We start from the raw sequence: 18285 nt of genomic DNA, 5'->3' as shown, positions 1-18285 counted from the left end.
GGACCTGCCATTGACTCCTCCCTCTCCTCTGGGCTCTCAAACCCTGGCTGCTGCTGGCCTGTCCCATTAGCTATTGTTCCTATTCATCTGAGATGAAGGGGCTTTTGTTGTAGGAGCCCATGCAGGGTCACATCGCCCCTCCGTTATCAATCTGTTTCTCTCTCCTCTGTCCCATACTCCATCTCCCCGGTACAATGGGATGTTTTCTTCAGCAGCAGCTTCCTGACAGGCAGCGGTTCCCTTTGCCTTCAGACCTTATAATCACTTGTTAAGCTGCGCTAGCCTCGGGCTCCCCAGTCTCTTTTCCACCAATACTCCCAGTTTAACCCCTGATCCCATCTACGCTACGGGTCAGTGGGAAAGGGGAAAAAATATAGCTGTCCCAGTGGGGCTGGTGCAGGCTGTGCATGTATGAGGCATCCAAGCTGGAAGCTTTCCACTTTCCCAATTGTACAGGCGCTGCTGGAAATACCAGAAGTGAAATCTCTTTCTTGACAAAGCAACAAGGGGATTTGGGTTGCTGGGTTTAAGCCTTTGCAGACTCATTTGCCAAAGGGCTCTCCTGGGAAGCAGGTCTGTTTCATGGGTTTCCCATGAAGGGACCCCCAGGTGATGAATCAGACTGTTTGAGAAAGGGGGATTTTGGCACCAGCCACACTGGGAGAAGAGCCCTGCTCGCTCTCACAAGTGGCACCAGAAATGACTTGTGCAGCAGAGCGTTCCTCAGGGGGGAGGCAGGAGGCAAGGGGGGGCAAGCAATAAAAGAATAAATACCTAAAAGGAGAAAGGAACAACTGAGCAAGGTAAGGAACAAGTGCAAACAGGAGCATGGAGGAGAGCCTGCCAGGAACATCCCTGGGCCAAGCCCACACTGGGGCCTGTGCCAGGGAGCCATGAGTCATGGGCACAATGTGCAGCCCTGGAGCTGGGACGGCCGCACTCACTTCCAACCTGCCAACCCATCGGGGAGGGTGATCTCACACCCCTGTGCCCCTCACAGCATGCAGAGGTGCCCTGGACCCCTGGGACATGCTGGCACACCAAGGTACCCTGCTGCTGCCAGGCTGGGGGAGAGGCAAGGTGGTGTCTGTGATGGCCTGTGTGGTGACAGGCTTTGAAGCAGGTAGATTGATCCACACGGCAGAAATTGAAGGGGAAAAGAAAGAGGCTGGGCTGGAAATGTTAAGTCAGTTGTGTAAGAGGCTGAGTAAAATGGAAAGCACCTTTTGCTCCAAGCCTCTAAGTCACTTTTAAAAACCCCCACGTTATCCCTGAGAAGTGTGATTATTTGCATTAGGGCTGAAAGAGATAAGAGGTGTGAATTCTCAGAGCTGGGTGTCATGACATCAGCCACCCAATGCTTCTGGTTTTATTGAACCATACCCACCAAACGGGCTTTGCACCAAGAGGAACACATCCAAAATAAGGGTAACACGAATCTGCTAACAAACCTCCAAGGAATCACGTATTTGCAGGTGCACTAGCAGAATCCTCAGCAATACAGGGTACAGAGGGGTGAAACTATTCACTATTTTATTTCCCTGTATTGCCCTTTGGAGCCCAGTTGTTGGCTGTCGGAGCTGCCAGCCCCAGCAGGCAGAAACAATGAGTCAGGGTCTGAAAAATATTCACAGGGTTGCCTTAAATATCATAAGGCTTTTTAAAAATACAGATATATCTGGCTTATTGCTTTCTAGACACCAAAACTTTTAAAATAGACTCTGGTCATATTTTCCCTAGGCAACTAGCGACTTTTTAAAGGAAAACTGAGATTCTCACCAGCATTTCCAGGAAAAAAAAGCAGCAAATGTGAGCTCTGTGATACGGTGGCAGCAGCCAGGCTCACACACATCCCTCTGCACTCCCTCACACCGATGATTTCCCTTCTCTGTTCCTGTTTTCTCTGCTTGAAACGACCACTTACTCAAACTGAGAATGTAGCATTGTTCTAAGTATCTAAGGAAAAAAAAGCATCGTAATAACCAGCATAAAGAAGTCAAACCACTTTGCATTGATCGGCTCCTTCTGCAGGACCCACTCCAAAGCCCATTGATGTCAGCAAAGTCTTTTCATTGACTTCAATGAGCTTCGGATCACAGCGCAGATTTATAAAGGCATTTAGGTTCCTAATGATGTAAGTAGTTGCCTAGAGGTGTCAGGGGCCTAACCTGCTTACAGCCTTTTGTAAATCACACCAGGCATCTACTTACATGTTGAAGCATTCAAATACCTGAAACGCTACAGTATCTTGAAGTCACCAAACACAGTGAGATGGGATCGGGCTCTATCTACAGATAAAGTGATCTGCCTGCATTGCAGCTGGGGTGGATTTGGAAAATCCAGGTAGTCAACATAAGTTTCTTTGTTTGGAGAGGAAAAATGTCATAAAGTTGGGAGAAGACCTAATTCATGGCAAATATAACTTGTTATTAATTTTATCCTGTGGATTATTTGAAAACACATTTTTATTAGCCAGCCAGCTCTGCAGAGGGCTGATTACTATTCATTGCAATTTTTTTCCTTCCTCTTCATTGAATAATTTGGGGATACACCAGCTTTATTTCCAAGTAGCTGAAGTTTATAATTCCTCAGCTAGGTCCACGCCAAACAGAGGAAGGGGGGGAAGAAAGAACTAAGTCAAGTGTTTCATGTGCAAGTTTGTTTAAAAATTCTATAATCTATGACAAACATTTCAAATTAAAAGGACATTCCCACAGGCAATGAAATAATGAAGCCCTTAGAATCAAGCAGCAGAGGCATGAAGCTGAGAGCTGTTTCCACATTTTATGTACTCTCAGAGGAGAAGAGCAAATTCTGAGGGCAATATCGTGTTGTGTTTGTAGATATTTCTTACCAACTGCGGGACAGATTCTGCAGCCAGCCTCAGGGTTAATTTGTTCAAGGGAGGAGGGAGCAGTCTGATTTCAGTTCGGTGCTGTGCTTAGGGTAACTGCTGGCTGGAATCTTGCAGAGGTATTTTACGCCCGTGCCAGTGGTTTCACTGGTTTTAAGGGGGACTCTTGTTCTTCCATGCAAAGGTATTTATAGATGTTAAGGGGTGGATATGATGGGCAGGCAAATCACAAGAGTTTGTGCTCAGGTACCAGAGGGATGGGGATGTGTCTGTGTGGGTGGTTCAGAAATCTGAGTGCACGAACGGAAGGGTGGACAGTGCGGACGGGTGGACATCAGGGTCTCATCACACTGCACAGGCTTTAAGGAAAAGTCCTGCGGAGTTGGGCTGACAAACGAGCCTGTCCGGCGGCAGCGGGATGGATTTCCTGCGGCAGCTCCAGCGGGCGGCTGGACACGAAGTCAGGACTTAGGGAAAAGCTGTAGGCAACTGAGAGCTCCTTCTTCCTGCCCTGCGGGACAGCCCCGCACGCTGAGGGACAACCTCGGGGCAACAGCCCCCGGGGCATCTCTGCACCGCCACCCCCAAGCACCTCCTCACCCCCCGGGACAACCCCGCACCCCCCGGGACAGCCTCCCGCCGCACCCCGCTCCACCCGACGGTGCTCGGAAGCGGCTCCCCCGCCACCCACACCCCTCGGCTCTGGCGGGGCCGGTCCGAGGCGGCTCTGCCCCCCGCCCCCGCCGCGCCATTGGCCGCCCGGCCCGCCCCGCTCCGCCCCGCCATGTCTCCGCCGAAGTTTGCCGCGGCGGGCGCCGCACGTGGGGAGCCCCTCGCCGAGCCCCAGCGCCGGCGGGCTGCCGGCCCCGCTTCCCGGCGCGGCAGCGGGGGCGGCGGATTCCCCCCCCCCTCCCCGACCACGTTTCCCTTCCGCCCCCCCTCCCCCCCGTGCCCCGCCCGCGGGGAATGCCCCCCTGAAGCGCCGCCGCGGCGTGGTCCCCGCGCTGGGGATGCGGCAGCGCGCAGCCCCCCGCTACCGCTGAGCGCTGCGCGGAGGGGCCGCGCCGGGGGGCGGCCGCGGAGCATGGCCAAGGCGCCCGGCCGCCGCCTCCGGGTAGTATGGCCGTGAGCGCGGCGGCCGCCCCCGCCGCCGAGCCGCTGCCCCGCAGCATCTTCAAGAAGTTCCTGGTGATGCTCTGCTCCCTCCTCATGTCCCTCTACGTCTTCTACTGCCTGGCCGACCGCTGCCAGACCCTGCCCGGACCCATCATCGCCGCCGGCGCCGCCTCGGAGGAGGAGGAGGGCGGCGGCGGCGGGTACCTGGGGGGCTCGGCCGAGCTGCCCCCCTGGCAGGCGGCGGCGGCGCGGCGGAAGCGGCTATTGCAGCGGCTCAAGCAGCAGCAGCGGCGGCGGCGGCAGGAGGCGGCGCCGGGCGAGGAGGTGCCGGCCGAGGGCGGTGGGAGCCGGGCCGGCGGCTCGGGCGGCGGTGGGGGCAGCGCGGCGGGCACGCCCGGCACCCTGACGCTGCTGCTGGGCGAGGGCATGAAGCGGCTGCCGCAGGCCATCATCATCGGCGTGAAGAAGGGCGGGACGCGGGCGCTGCTGGAGTTCCTGCGGGTGCACCCCGACGTCCGCGCCGTCGGCGCCGAGCCCCACTTCTTCGACCGCAACTACGAGCGGGGACTCGCCTGGTACAGGTACGGGACGGGCTGGGCTGGGAGGGCGGCGGCAGCGCGGCGGGGCCGGGGCCATGGCCGAGCCGGCAGTGCCCCCCGCTGGCCGCGGAGCCCGTCCGCCACCCACCCGCGTCTCCCGGACCCGCGTCTCCCCGAAGCCCCAGCCCTGCTCCCCCAACCCCTCCTTCCCTCCCGAGCTTCTTCGCTGCTCCCCGAGCCCCGTCCCCGCTCCCCACGCCCACCCGCCGGTCCTTCTCTCATTCCCCAAAGCTCCCAGCCTTGGTCTCTGTTTCCCAAGTGCCCGGACGCTCTTCCCAATCCTCCCTCCACCCGTTCTCCCTGCTCACAAATCCCACAGCAGCCCCTCTCTTTTCCCACGTCCTCCTCCCGGCTCCCCGCCACCCTAGTCCCTAATCTCCTCCGACGCCCAGCCCCGCTGCCCAGCGCATCCCCCAGCCCTCCTGCCCTAGCGAATGGCCGGGGGGACCTCCCCTCAGCCCGGGGTGCTGCTTGCAAGGGGGTGAGGGGGTGCAATGGGAAGAGCGGAGGGTGCCCCGTGAGACTGCGCGGGGATGCAGAAGCAGAGCTAACCGCCCCCACACCGCCCCGAGTAGCAGAGGGGGCCCCCCAACACCTTGGTGCTCCCCGGCGTTTCTGGCTTTGCAGAACCCGTGGCTCATCTAGCTGCTCCGCATCCCCTTGCAGAGCATCAGATCGACACCTAACTACTCCCGGCCCGGAGACACGACCCTAAAGAGTGTCTTTCCTGTGCTCCGTGTGGGGAAAAAGAAACACCTTTCCCAGGCAAATGCTTCCCCAGCCTGGTAATGAGTAACCCGGAATGTCAGTTCCAGGCGTGCAACCCCGGCACAAACGAGCAAAAATATAGATGGGCTTCGTCTTTCAATTAATTAGTGTTTCATTAAACCAAATGAAAAGGTATCTTTTTGAAAACCAGGCAGTAAACGTTAAAGCCAAGGGGGGAGGGTTCTCATTAGCGTTGTTTAGATGTTTTCCTCGTGTGTTTTAAAGTGAACAGAGAAGCGTCTTCTGGCAGATTCCTATGGAAAGGGGTGGTTAGGGTGGGGGGTGAAGCTGCTCTTTCACAGAGCGTGCTTGTGGCTTTCTTGAATGAACAGGCAAGGAGGAGAGGATTTCGGATACCCCCGGAGCTTGTTCCGCTCTCATGTTAAGCTCAGCTATTAGCAGAGGGGGAGGACGGCTTTGGCTCAGCTTGTGGTGACAGTATTGAAACGTGGAGTAGGATAGTACTGACAGTCCGAGTGTTTATGTAAAAGGCTTAACACGTGGAAGTGATGAGCTTCCTTGTGTACCCACTGGTGTCAGAAACACGCCGGGTTTTTGCAGGCAGCAGAGTGTGGGTTCTCTGAGAAGGAAGATTTCCTTTTGTGTGGGCTGAAGCTGTCTCCAGAATGATATTTTTAGTGCGTGCTTATCCCATCTCCACATGCTGACCCCGTATTAGAAAGGAAACATTAAAAACGGATCGGAAAAAACCTCAAGAACTTTAATCAAGCCTTGACTTTGAAAAATAAACACATGGCTTTGGGGTGGCATCTACTGAAATTTATGGTGGCTATGCAGAAAAGCTCATTTATCAAAGATGCTCTCCAAGCCTTGAGGAGCAGATGGCAATGGGATAGACCCACCTCTGGAAACAGTGCTGGAGCGGGGAGTGCAGACCTAGACAGAGGAGGAGCCACAGGCACTTAGGAACACACAGTCCTCCGTGTAAGGGATTTAATTTTCCAGGGGTTTGGTCTTGATGTTGCAGCTCTTGCTCATTTGAGGTGCTGCCCTGCGGGCTGTTTGTGCAATCGTTATGTTTTAGCATTTGGTACATGAACTCTCCTATTAATTGCTGCAGTTTGTTTGTCCTGGTATTTGATGTACTGAATTTCACCTTTTTTTTTTCCCTGTTGTTTTTATTAGCCCTGTGGAGGCTGAGGTACAGTGAATTCTTTGTATGGGATTATTCCTTTGAGACCTAATCTTGCTGGCTTTGCTTGTATGAGTAATCTTTACTCGCACACAGAGTCCCGGCGCGATGGCAGAGCTGTGGTGTCAGTCGCTGGTAACCAGTTACCAGCCTGATATAAATACTCATTTAAAAACACCCCCCCTGTCTCTCTCCACGGGTTTGTTATAATCTTTGATGAGGGTTCAGTGCCGGGGAAATCGCCAGATGTTTGCCAGGGGTCCTGATTTCTTATCTTTGGCATCGGGGGCTTAGGTTTCACGTGCATTTCTGTTTCCCAGCAGTCAGACTAAACAGCATCATTACAAGGTATAAACAGTTGGGTTTGCTTTCAGCGCCCGCAGGAAGCCGGCGCGGGCAGCGAGCGCCCGGTCCAAGGGAACAAAAAGCTCTTGGCTGTTCGCAGAGATGCAGCCTTAGAGCCAGGCAGCCGTTATGGGATGTCACCTCAGGACCATGGCAGAGTGGCTGCGGGGTCTCAGGCATGAGGGGGACCCCAGTTCATCCTGGAAACAGGAAAGCAGCTCCTCTAAGAGCTGCTTGTTACCCGACGTGAGCGTGGATGAAGTGGGGGCTGAGCTGTGGCTGCAGCAGCAGGATGATGCTCCCACAGTGGCCGGTGGTACCTGTAGGGCTGGTGAGGCATGGGCTTGGCACGTCAGAGTCCTGTCACCTGCTGAGGTGTGGCACAGCATGCCAAAGCACTGTCTGCTAAATCAGGTGGGAGATTGCTCGCCTCTCACATCCTGAGCTGTGCCCGGGTAAGGAGGCAGCTGCCGCACTGAGAGGCTGATGTCATAAAAAACAATCCAAGTGATTTAATTTGCTAAGTGTGACACCTCCCTGTGTCCTCATGTGTGAGTCCCCTATCAAGGGGAGCTGTGTGCCGAAAGCAGCTTGCTCCAGTTTGGGTTTACAAGCCCCTCTCTTCGTCCAGGGACAAAAGGAGGGAGGGGGCAGCCCACAATGCTCTCATTGACTTCCCAGCACAGAAACCTCCTCACCAACCCTGAACAAGGCTATTGAGCTAACAGAGTTCAATAGCAGGTGAGCGGGGTTTTTAATAGAGTTCAATTGCCATCCCCCACCCTGAACATGGCTGTACACAGCCTGGGGAAAACTCCTAAGAACAGGGGCTAAGCCAGGCAAGTAAAAAGAAATGTCTGGATTAAAAAAATATCTCAGTGTTTGCGGGTGATGCCGTGAGTCTGGCTGGTTCCCTCTGATCCTTTGTTAGTCTCGCACTGATTGAGCTGCCTGTTGGAATGTCATTATGCTGTCAGTCACTCCAGGAACATTTAGTTCGTGTGTTTTAATCTCCCTGCCTCTGGAGCCCCAATGCCAGTTTTACTAGAGCGAAGCCAAGCGAATGTCGTTAGATTACACCCCATCCAGGGAAGATGAAAGATGATTCAAAGTTACTCCGTCAGGTTGGGAGTTTAAGTATTACTCCTCCCTGATGCTTCCCCAGCCAGAGAGTTCTGTCTCCTAATTAATGTTCTCGTGGGATTTTTCTACAAGGCTTTTTTATTTTTTTCCCCTCTTTCTAATCTAGGAAACCACTGAGGTTTCTGAGTCAAAGGGAACAGGGAGCATCTAAGTTGCTGAAGAGGTCTGGGATGGAGGAAGAGGATGTTTGCTGGGGGGGGGTGGTGGTGGTGGAGATTTACAGCAGCTGTGAGCAGCTGCATCCCACCTTGTGCTGTTTCCCATCCTCTGTGCTTCAGATCACAGTGAATTCAGAGCCACGGTGATGGAGGAGTCAGGCTGCTCCTGCAGCAGTGGATGGCCTGGAGGTCCATGGAGTTTTGTGGTCACTGTAACTCAGCAGTCCATGAGTGCTTTTTAAGAGTGGAAGTGAGGATGGGAGCGCAGGTGTGGGGGCAGCAGTGCTGTTCATGAAAGGTGGAGCTGGACCAGATGGTCATCAGGAGGAAAGACCTTGTTGCAAACTCCCTGTGGAGGGAGATGCTGTAGCCGTAGTTGCCTAAAAGTGATCTTCTCCCCCACCTTTCTTGAGCCATCCTTGCAGCCTCTGGAAGAAGCACACTGTGCTCCGGGACAGGACTTGGTTTGTGCCATTGGACATGGATTTGGAGCTGGTTTGGGTGTTCCACTCCCTGCTGTGTGCGTGCCTGCTTGTAGGAGGGTCTGGTTTAGCAGCACCTGCTTCTGATCCTGGGAACATCTCGTCTCCCAATTACTAATAGCATCAAGCACAGCCTGCAGCAGTTTCTCTGGAAATGGCAGCCTTGGACAACCAGATGCTGAAGAGGATCAAGGTCCTTGTTTATTTATTAGCTGTGTAATCAGATACCTCCCTGTATGGAGCTCCTGGTGCCAGCTGCTGTGTAAAGAGGAACAAAAGATGGTCTTGGCCCCAAAGCACAGGTACTTCACTGTAAACAACAGGTGGGGTAGGCTGAGACAGGCGCAAAGACAGTGGAGGCTGGGTGCATTGATTGGCTGGGCAGCGTGGGGTGTCCTGGCCAAGGAGTCATTGGTGATGGAGGATGAGGTGTGTTTGTGAAGGGGAAGAGCAAGGGGCATCAGGGCTGGGGTCATTGAGTCTCTTACACAAAGAGTAACTGATTCTTGTGCTCGTGTGCTTTGCTGCTGCCTTTGTGTGTGGTCTGGACTTTGATACTCCGAGGTATTTTGCTAAAGATTTGAAGTAGTTTGAAGATTGGCACGCTACTGCTGGGGAGATATCTTGGTGTGCCTCAGTTTGCCTATCTGTAAAGTGGGGGGAAGTCACTGCCCTCTGCTGCAGGGGTGGGACAGCAGGGTTGTGACTCTGTGGTGCTTCCTCCAGTGCTGATGTGAGATGCTGTATGGAGTCTGAGCTGGTTGGGCTATGTTTTGGGTTAAATAACACCCAATGCAGGTGAACCCCATCAAAGCTGCTGTCAGAGGTCCTACAGCTTTGGCAGATCTTTGTCTTGCTGTCACCTCATGGTGAGGTGGAGTGTCATGATGGATGGCACTATCTGGAATGGCACTATCTGGAATGGCACTATCTGGGATGGAACTGTCCAGACAGAGATCTGACTGCAAACATATGGGGCTGGGCTCTTCCCCTCTTACTCCTTAAATAACCCCTAAAGCATTTTTATTTTTGGTGGTTCTTTTAAGCATTTTGCATCTGTATGTATCACTTCTGGTTTCAGTTAATGGAGAGGTTCATATCTAGGGCTCACATCCGTTCCTGATGATGGGGTGAACTCTGGAGTTGGCATATAAGGAGACATCAACCCCTTCCCATGGGAAAGCATCAAAATAAGGACTTAGGATTTTATTGGACCTCCTCCCTTTGGATCCTGTGGCCCATGTGGATATACGAGGAAGGCAATAGATCCCATCCTCCTCTCCAGTACTGCCTGGGCTGTTGCAAACCAGGGGTCCCCTGGCCCTGCCTGCTGGTGCTGAGCAATCTTGAAAATATTGCCTTGACTGTCCAAGATTTTGTCAGTTAAATTCGCAGAGTTGGGTCTTGTGGAGAGCAGTGCAAAGCTCCAGCTGGCTGGGGTGAGAGCCCATTTATGGCAAAAGTTGTGATACTCTTTGGAGAAGCAGCAGATTCACCCTGCTTAAGCCACTAGTCCTCCTTTGAGGTCAGACCTTGCAAATCCCCACCTATGTGCTTAGCCCATCCTCCTGCCATGGGCTCTGTCTGCGGCAGGGGAGAGGTGATGATGGGGGTGAGTGTCTGTGTATGTGTGTGTGTGTCTTTTCCTGGGGGTAACTGCATCAAGTCTGGGATCCAGGGCCATGCCCTGGCCACACCAGCACCACCAGTATGTCTGCTCACCGCAACAGAGCTAGGATTTCACCCCAACCTTTTGAAGTCTATAATAAGAGTGGTTAGGTCTGGGGAGGGGGAAGGGAGCTGGTGCCTCTCCAAAGAGTTCAGAGCAAACAAGTGATTGCAAAACCTGAGAATAACCCCTGTGAGCCCCTTCCCTGATGCAGGCATTAAAACTCCTGAGCTGCTAATTGTGTTTTTTTCCCTGGAGAATTATCAAGGTAACCCAAACTGCCTGTGCAGGGAAGTGGCAGAGGCTGGTGAGGGGAATCAGGGGCAGCCATAAATCTTTGCAAATTCTCATTACATGCAGGTATTAGGGAAGGGAAGTGGATCAGGTTGCAGTTAAAGTTACATTGCTGGGGTTGGATGCTGGGGGTCTTACCCCGTTCCAAAGCCCCTCGTGGGTGAGTGGGGATGTTCATGCCAGGTCTGTAGGACTGGGGCCATTCTGGGTGCAGTGACAGTGGCTGGTGTCTCTGCCTGTCTCCTGTATAACCAATCTCCTGGGAAATTCAGGTTTCCCAGGTTAGGGTTGAGCATATTAACCTCCAAACTGCACCTTCCCCAGCCCTTGCGACTCCCTGGGGAAGATGTGAGCAGGATGGTGCTGGCAGTGGGAATGTGGAGCTGCTCAAGGAAGTGAGTTATTCGTGGAGTTTCTTTCACCAAGTGATGTGATTCTGCTGGAGGAAATCTCTCAGCAAAAGAAATCAGCGGTTCCTGTCGTGCATAGCAAGACCATCCTTCTTGCTTCCTGGAAGTGAGGAGATTCATAATGTGCTCCTTCTCTTGAAACACCATCTGTTGCAGAGATACAAAGATCCCTGCTCAAACTCCCCCAGGCTCAAGGTTGCTGCTGGGTATGTCTCTGGTGGGAGATAGAGGAGAAACTCCCCATGGCTGCCCTGGGGGAGCCTTGGAAAGCTCCCGTGGTTGGTTCCCAACTGTTGAGCAGCTGTGCCTAAGCTGCTCCCACCTGGGAAATGCAGACACCAGCCTAGCACAAAGCCATGGAGGTCATGGGTGCCAGTGTGGTATTGTCAGCGGGAGCCTGCCTGGCTCCCAGCTCTGAGCAGGAGTGGAGATGGAGCAGCCTCCTCTGTCCTGGCCACACTGCTCAGCTCCAGTTCCTGAGAGCAGCCCAAGGCTGGAAACTGGGATGTGAATAGTCAGATTGCTTTGACCACAACCATCCTTCCCACAGCCACACCTTCCCCAGCATCCCAGGTTCAAGTGCAATGTCAGGATGGGAAGCTGGCTATTTATTTATCAATTATTTATTTCTATTTCTCACTACTGGGACCTTTTTTTCCCTGAAAATTTCAAAAAGGCTGATTTGTTCTGGCATCACTGGTTGGAACAGAGCTCCATCCCACAGCCTGTGCTCTCAGGATGCCTTTTATGGGAAAATATCAAATTCAGTTGTTTTGTCCTCTGTGTTTATCTGCTGGTTTGGGGGGTGTGTATGTTCACGTGTGGGTCTTTGGGCTCTCAAGTGTTGCATTAACATTTAACTTCTGCTTTCATGGTGTTGTATCGTGATGTCCAGTACCATCTACCAGCACCTTTTGACTTCATTTAAACACTTTTGTGCTGTCTGAATTGGACTGTTTGGGAAGCCCTTTTGGGGGAGAAGTTCCCAAGTGATGGCACGTTCCAGCTCAGAGGAAACATCTGGGTTTCCCACCTGGAGGGAATCACAGAATCACAGAATCACAGAATCTTAGGGGTTGGAAGGGACCTCAAGAGATCATCGGGTCCAACCCCCCTGCCAAAGCAGGCTCCCTATCTCATATTACACAGATAGGCATCCAGACGAGACTTGAATATCTCCAGAGAAGGAGACTCAACCACCTCCCTGGGCAGCCTATTCCACTGCTCCGTCACCCTCACTGTGAAAAAGTTCTTCCGCATGTTGGTGCGGAACTTCCTATGCTCCAGCTTACAGCCATTGCCCCTAGTCCTGTCCCCACAGACCACTGAAAAGGGGCTGGCCAAATCCCCCTGCATCCCAAGTCTAAGATATTTATAAACACTAATTAGGTCTCCCCTAAGCCTTCTTTTCTCCAGGCTGAACAGACCCAGCTTACTCAGCCTTTCCTCATATGGGAGATGTTCCAGGCCCTTAATCATCTTCGTGGCCCTTCTCTGGACTCTCTCCAGGAGATCCCTGTCTTTTTTATACCATGGAGCCCAGAACTGGACACAGTACTCCAGGTGGGGCCTGACCAACGCAGAGTAGAGGGGGAGGATCACTTCCTTCGACCTGCTGGACATACTCTTCCTGATGCATCCCAGGACCCCATTGGCTCTCTTCGCCACCAGTGCGCACTGCTGGCTCATAGCCAACCTGTCATCAACAGGGGAACCTGTGTGTCCTGAGCCCTCCAGCACAGGGTTAGCGACTGGAAGGAAGGAGATGCAATGGCCTGGGAGTGCTGTGTGGCTAGCAGAGGAGGTGCCTGGCTCAGCTGAGACCCCCAAAACCACACTCCTGGATCAGCAACCCCACAGTGCTGCTGTGCTCCCAGCCCCCATAGCTGGTGATGCCCCTCTCCCCATTTTGCATCTGTACTTTGCTGGCTCCAGACTTCTTCACCTGGCTGAAAATTTGCTCCTAAAATCCCTTTGGCCTCGAACATTGCTGGACTCCAGGCTGCAACTTGCCCAGTTTTGGCTGTTTGGGAGGTCCCTGGCTGAGCCAGTGCAGCAAGGCATGGCTTTGCTGTGCTCCTGCGCCCAAGGGGGGGTCTCTGGGCCCAGATGGGGGGAGCAGTGGGTTACCCTGGTTAATTGTGCCATTATCCCTGTTAATTGTGCCATTAACACCCTGTGATTTGCATGGGTGTAACTGGTGATGGCAGGAGGCAGGCTGTGTGATGTGCCAAGGCCAGAGGTAGGGAAGATCTCCCTGGGTCAGTGCCCTCATCTGGGGTGTTCCTCACTTTCCAAGCCTGTGCTGTCAGGAGGTGCTGGCAGAGCCATGGCACGCTGTCCCCTAGGTCTGGCAGCTGGTTCCTGGGTCAGCACAGTGCCACAGCCATCAGCAGTGGTGCTGGAATTGAGGATGCTCCACTCTACCAGGGGGGAAACGGGCAGAAAGGCACCCAGTGCTTCTGGCAGAACAAGGTGTAACACGTGGGACCTCTTGGCGTTCAGCTCCACGCTACTGTTGGTCTCCAACCACAGCAGGAAGGGAGCAGGTCAAATACAGGCGTTGGCAATGGGTGTTCAGGGCATCAGCCGTGCTGCACCGCTCCTCAACCTGTTCCTTGTGCTGAAGGTCACATAAAGTTCCCCTGACTCCTCTTACAAGGGCTGAAGGTGCTAATCCCCAGGTCCGGGCTAACATCCAGCTCAGGTAATTCTAGTCTCTGCCCCTAAAAAATTAACTCTGCAGTTTTAACTGGCTCCACTTGTCTTTGTTCCCCATCCACAGACCTGCCAGGCACTGTGCTGCTGGCAGAGACCCATGGGGCTCGGGGTTGTTGGCTTTTGATGGCTGGGAAGTGGTGGTTGTTCTGGTCGTGCATAAGCTGCGTGTCATGGCAAGAGATAGAGCTCACATGCAGTGTTCCTGTCCTCTTGCCCTGCTGAACTGTGCTGGGTGAATATTACTCTTTGCCCAGACATGTGCACATGGTGCCTCAGTGCTCGCTCTTCCCCAGCCCAGATGCATTAAGAGGCAGCAGGGACAGCAACTGGCTCTCCCTGCAGCCTTAGCTCACAGGTTTGCTGGGCTTCTCACTGGTGATGGGTTAGACATGACATGATGTTACTGTGTGTTGGAAAAGTCCTTTCCAGCTGCTTCTGGGCTGGGGACCATCACTCCTCCAGCTCCCCTGCCATCGCAGGGTTGGCTACATCTGCAAGTCCACTTCGTTGTGTCTTTATCTCCTTAGGTGCTCATCCATCTTGCATCTCCTCCTTGCCCACACTGGTGTGCTGTGTTATCAAGTGGCCATGAACTGTGAAAATCTCCCAGGATGGATGCTAAAGACTCTCCCCACAGCCTGGGTCCAGAGCTGCAGGGTCTGGCTAAAGCCCCTCCTCGGGGCAGGAGGTGGGATTTTGTTGTGTGCCAGCAGTGACAGGAGTGCTGAGCTCCCTGGGATGGTGTGGGCATGGCTTATCTCCTGTGGCATGTCCAGGACATGGAGGAGGCTTTGGGACACACTCAGACAGACTGGGTGGTGGTGAGCAAGGGCCTGTTCTGTCCCATGCCTCAGTTTCCCCACCTGTTATGCTGCTGAAATGCTGCAGTTGTTAGTGCAGGTGCTCACAGGGCAGTGGGGATGTGGCTGTCCAGCTGGTGAGCAGCAGGATCCGTCCCTCCAGCACTGACGTCTCTGTATTGGGTTTGCTCCAACCACAGGCAGATGCAGAGGATGCACAGAGGGTGGGATGCAGAGTCACATTGGGTTTACATGTTGTTTCCACATGCAGAGGGTGCAGTTCCCCACTGAGCCCAGCATGGGACCTGGCCTCAGGGCAGAAGAGCTCAAGGCTTCAAACTGAAGCCTCTCTACCTGCTTGCTCCTGGCTCTGCCAGCCTTGCTACCAGCACCAGTAAATCCACTGGAAAAGCCTCAGGAAGAATTTAGTGGGAAATGTGAGCAGCTAGCCTGGGAGCTTCCGAAGGGGCTGGAACAGGGAGGACTTCCCAGCCTGACCCAGATGCAGTGCACAGCCTGTAATTGAGTTTGACTGTCCCCAGTGTGGCAGGTCGGGGTCAGCCCCAGAGACAAAGCACGCTGAGGCACCAGAGCCACTGGGTTTGGCACTTGGACAGGTTGAGCTCTGCCCTGCCTGCGTGGGGGGTAGCAACCCTCTGGCACATCGTGGGGACCCACCACCCCTGTGGCACGATGTGGCAGGGCTACTGAGCCCAGCCATGAGCTGTGGGTTCCAAGGGAGCTCTGCCTTGGAGTTTTACAGGCTTCATCTGCTTGTTGCTTCCTAATTGCAGTTGAGCTTTGTGGCCAAGTGACAGGGAACTGCTGGGTTGCAGCTAATGCCTGGCTGTGCCCCCATTTCTGACACGCTGCAGCCAGTTATTCAAGGGCCTTTAGGACAGTAAAATCCAGCATTCCTTGCCCTCCCCTCCAGCCTGCCACTAAACAAGACATAGGGGGAAGAAATTGGTCCTCCCCTATCGCCACCTGCCTCAGGCAGTACAGCAGCTCACCTCTCTGCTCCTGAAGCTGGGCACCAGCATCATGGGCAGTTTCCTGCAGCAGCTAAGAGAAGCCATGGGCTTGATTTATCCATTGGGACCCACCAGCCTTCCCAGGCTGGATACACAATGGCTGGTTTCCTCATGTATTCCTAGACTCCTTGGTAGGTGAGAAATATGCTATTGCAGCACTGGATTTTTAAATTATTCTTTAGTTTTGGACAGTATAAGCATGTCCCCAGCATGTGCTTCTGCTGCTTTCTCAGCTTGCACCCTGGAGCAATGCCCAACAGCCCCGCTCTCACTTGGAAGCTGCCTGGGCTTGGTCACAGTACAGCTCTGGAAGGTAGATGGGAACAGCATCAGGGTGGTGAGCTCAGAGGCAAGGATGGAATTTGGGTGTGTTTGTGTGTTTTCTCTGGAGTAAATCTGGCTTAAAATGATGAGGGACTCTGGATTTTATTAGAGCCCTGAAAACAGCGCTTGGTTTTGTTAGCCAAATCCATCAGTGTTGTGTGGGCTTACACCAAGCCTGGGTGACCCACAGAGCCATGCTCAGCCCTGGTCACTCCTGGGCTTTCCTGGCCACAGCCCCCCTGGGGACATCCAGGGATAGGTTGAGTGGAGGAATCAGAACTGGAGTCCACTGGGTGTTTCAGCATAAGCAGGGCATGCTTCCTTCTCTTCCTCTGCATCCCTGGGAGCATTTGCCAAATACCCTGTGGTAGCCCAGGGCTGGTGCTCTGGTGGGTCTGACCTCTGGTCATGGGCACCCTCGTGGTCACATCAGTTCCTGGGAGCCAGCTTTCCCTGGAGCCTCCCCTTTTCCTCACCCATGCCCAGTATAAAGATTCACCAGACTAGTGAGTTTTGCAGAAGCAGCTGAGGCTTGTCTGTCTGAGTGGGCGGTGATCTTGCCTATCTGCAGCTGCTGGGGTTGTCCAGCATCTCTGGATCTGCAAGAGGCTCTGCCCAGTGTGGGGAAAGCATTTCAGAATTGCTCAACCCCTTGGCTTGTAAAGACACACCAGCAAAGCGATTCCAAGGAAGCCTGTTTGGGCTGATCCCCTAAGCCAGACGGTAAATGTCTGGCACAGCCCTCGGAAAGGGCTTGGAAGGAAACTGCACCATGCATTGAAAACCATCCCCTCCATCCTTGGGGAGGGGGCATGCTCTGCACCCCAGTGATGAGGAGTGGAGCCCTGAGCTGGTCCCACTCCTGCCCTGCCAAACCTTTCCCAGCTCACTCCCAGCCCTCGGCTCCCCAGAGCCGTGAAACAGACTCCTGGGTGTTCTCCCTCCCTCCTCTTCCTGCCACCCCCCAGAGCAGCAGCCAAGAGGCACATCTGTTGCTGGGAGCTACAGGACTTGGGGCTATGGGGGAATAAAGGTTGGGAGGGAGCTTTAGGGAGTGATTAACGGCCTCAGCCATGGCAGGGCCAAGGGTCAAAGAGGCCCAATTATTTCCTGGTGACATTCCTGCTGGAGGGGCCGATAAGTCGACATGGCAGATACGGGTCCACCTGACCCCCTGGCTTTGGAGGAAGGGGAGGGCAGGGATGATGGGGAGACCTCTGGAGCCCCATTCACACTCTCTGCAAGATGGGCTTTTGGGCAGGAGCCTGTGGGTCACCCCAACCTTGCTGACTCGGGCATGGTTTTCCCCCATCAGCATGGATTTCCAGGAATGCTGTCCTTAACGTCTCCTGCTAGGCACATCATAGCCATCGTGTGTAGGGAAAAATTGGATTTGCCTTGTAATCTAATCAATGTTAAATAACAGTAATTCTAACTCCAAGGCTCTATGTTTTAAGTGCTGTTGGTCTCTGGGGATCATCAGAGTTATTTAATCTAATGAAATCACCATTACTGTCTAATGAGGGTGCACCACAGGGATGTCTTTCTTGGGAAGGAAAGCAATGGTTAGGTAACTGGCAGTCAGGGCCAAGTATTCGGAGAGGGTAAGCGGGCAGAGCACATGGTTAAGGTGGATTTTCACCTGATTGGGACCCAGAGCTCTGGCTACCTCTCCCTGGCATCCATCTAATGGCAGCTGCCATTGCTAAAGATGTATTGGTGATAAGGATGGGCTGGGTCCCTCCTGTCACCTCCCCATGATGCCTGGGCAGGCTGGGCCACACCACTGCCACATTTCCCCTTTTTCTGTCCTGAACAGGAGCTGTTGTTGCACTTGACAATGTTAAAGGCCTTTTCCAACCTGATTCTGTGGTGTTTTTCACCTGTCTCAACACTTCATCCCACATCATGACTTGCTGTGCCACCCCAGCCGGTTACTCCCTGCGTTGGCTCTCCTGTGGTGGCCCAGGCTGTGCTGTCTGATGTTTTTTAGGATGTTTTCCCCCAAAACATCCATACCTTTTCCTTAGATCATTCTTAGAGGCAGCTAGGACCTGTTCCAGTTCATGTTTCCCGTGCTGGCTTCACGGCAATTTCTGAGCCACCAGTAGATTGAGTCGTTACAGAGCATACTGAGCTGTATTGAGCCAGTCACTCTCCTACAGGCTGAACTCATTGTATTCACATCTACTGGAGTTAGAGCAGCAGCAGGCAGGGACTCTGCTGCTGTCAAATGCCAGCACAGCTCTAGCCTGCGTAACCGGGGGAGCATTCCTTCCCTGTAGCGTGTGCTCTAATTTCCCATTATTATTTCTTTAATAAGACTGATACTTACTGTACATCGCTCATTTGCTGCTAAAATTGGAGCCATTAGAGCAATGAGTGGCAATTACCTTCTGAGCGGTGCGGCGTGTG

The 18285-nt window shown here is 53.6% G+C and overlaps 1 protein-coding gene across 1 annotated transcript in view; it reads left to right on the top strand.

Moving 5' to 3' along the window:
• Positions 1-3964: 3964 nt before the first annotated feature.
• Positions 3965-18285, top strand: part of LOC311199515 (heparan sulfate glucosamine 3-O-sulfotransferase 3A1-like) — a gene marked incomplete at its 3' end in the record, with an annotated part of 30154 nt that continues 15833 nt past the window's right edge. The window contains exon 1 of the mRNA XM_084273625.1: positions 3965-4551. Coding sequence (XP_084129751.1) covers positions 3974-4551 — 578 coding nt within the window. The 5' untranslated portion in view covers positions 3965-3973. The remainder of the gene's footprint in view (positions 4552-18285) is intronic.

The sequence above is a fragment of the Gallinula chloropus genome (assembly GCF_964237585.1).
Source record: "Gallinula chloropus genome assembly, chromosome: 20".
NCBI classification, from domain to species: domain Eukaryota; kingdom Metazoa; phylum Chordata; class Aves; order Gruiformes; family Rallidae; genus Gallinula; species Gallinula chloropus.
This window is presented reverse-complemented; position numbering and strand designations above follow the sequence as displayed.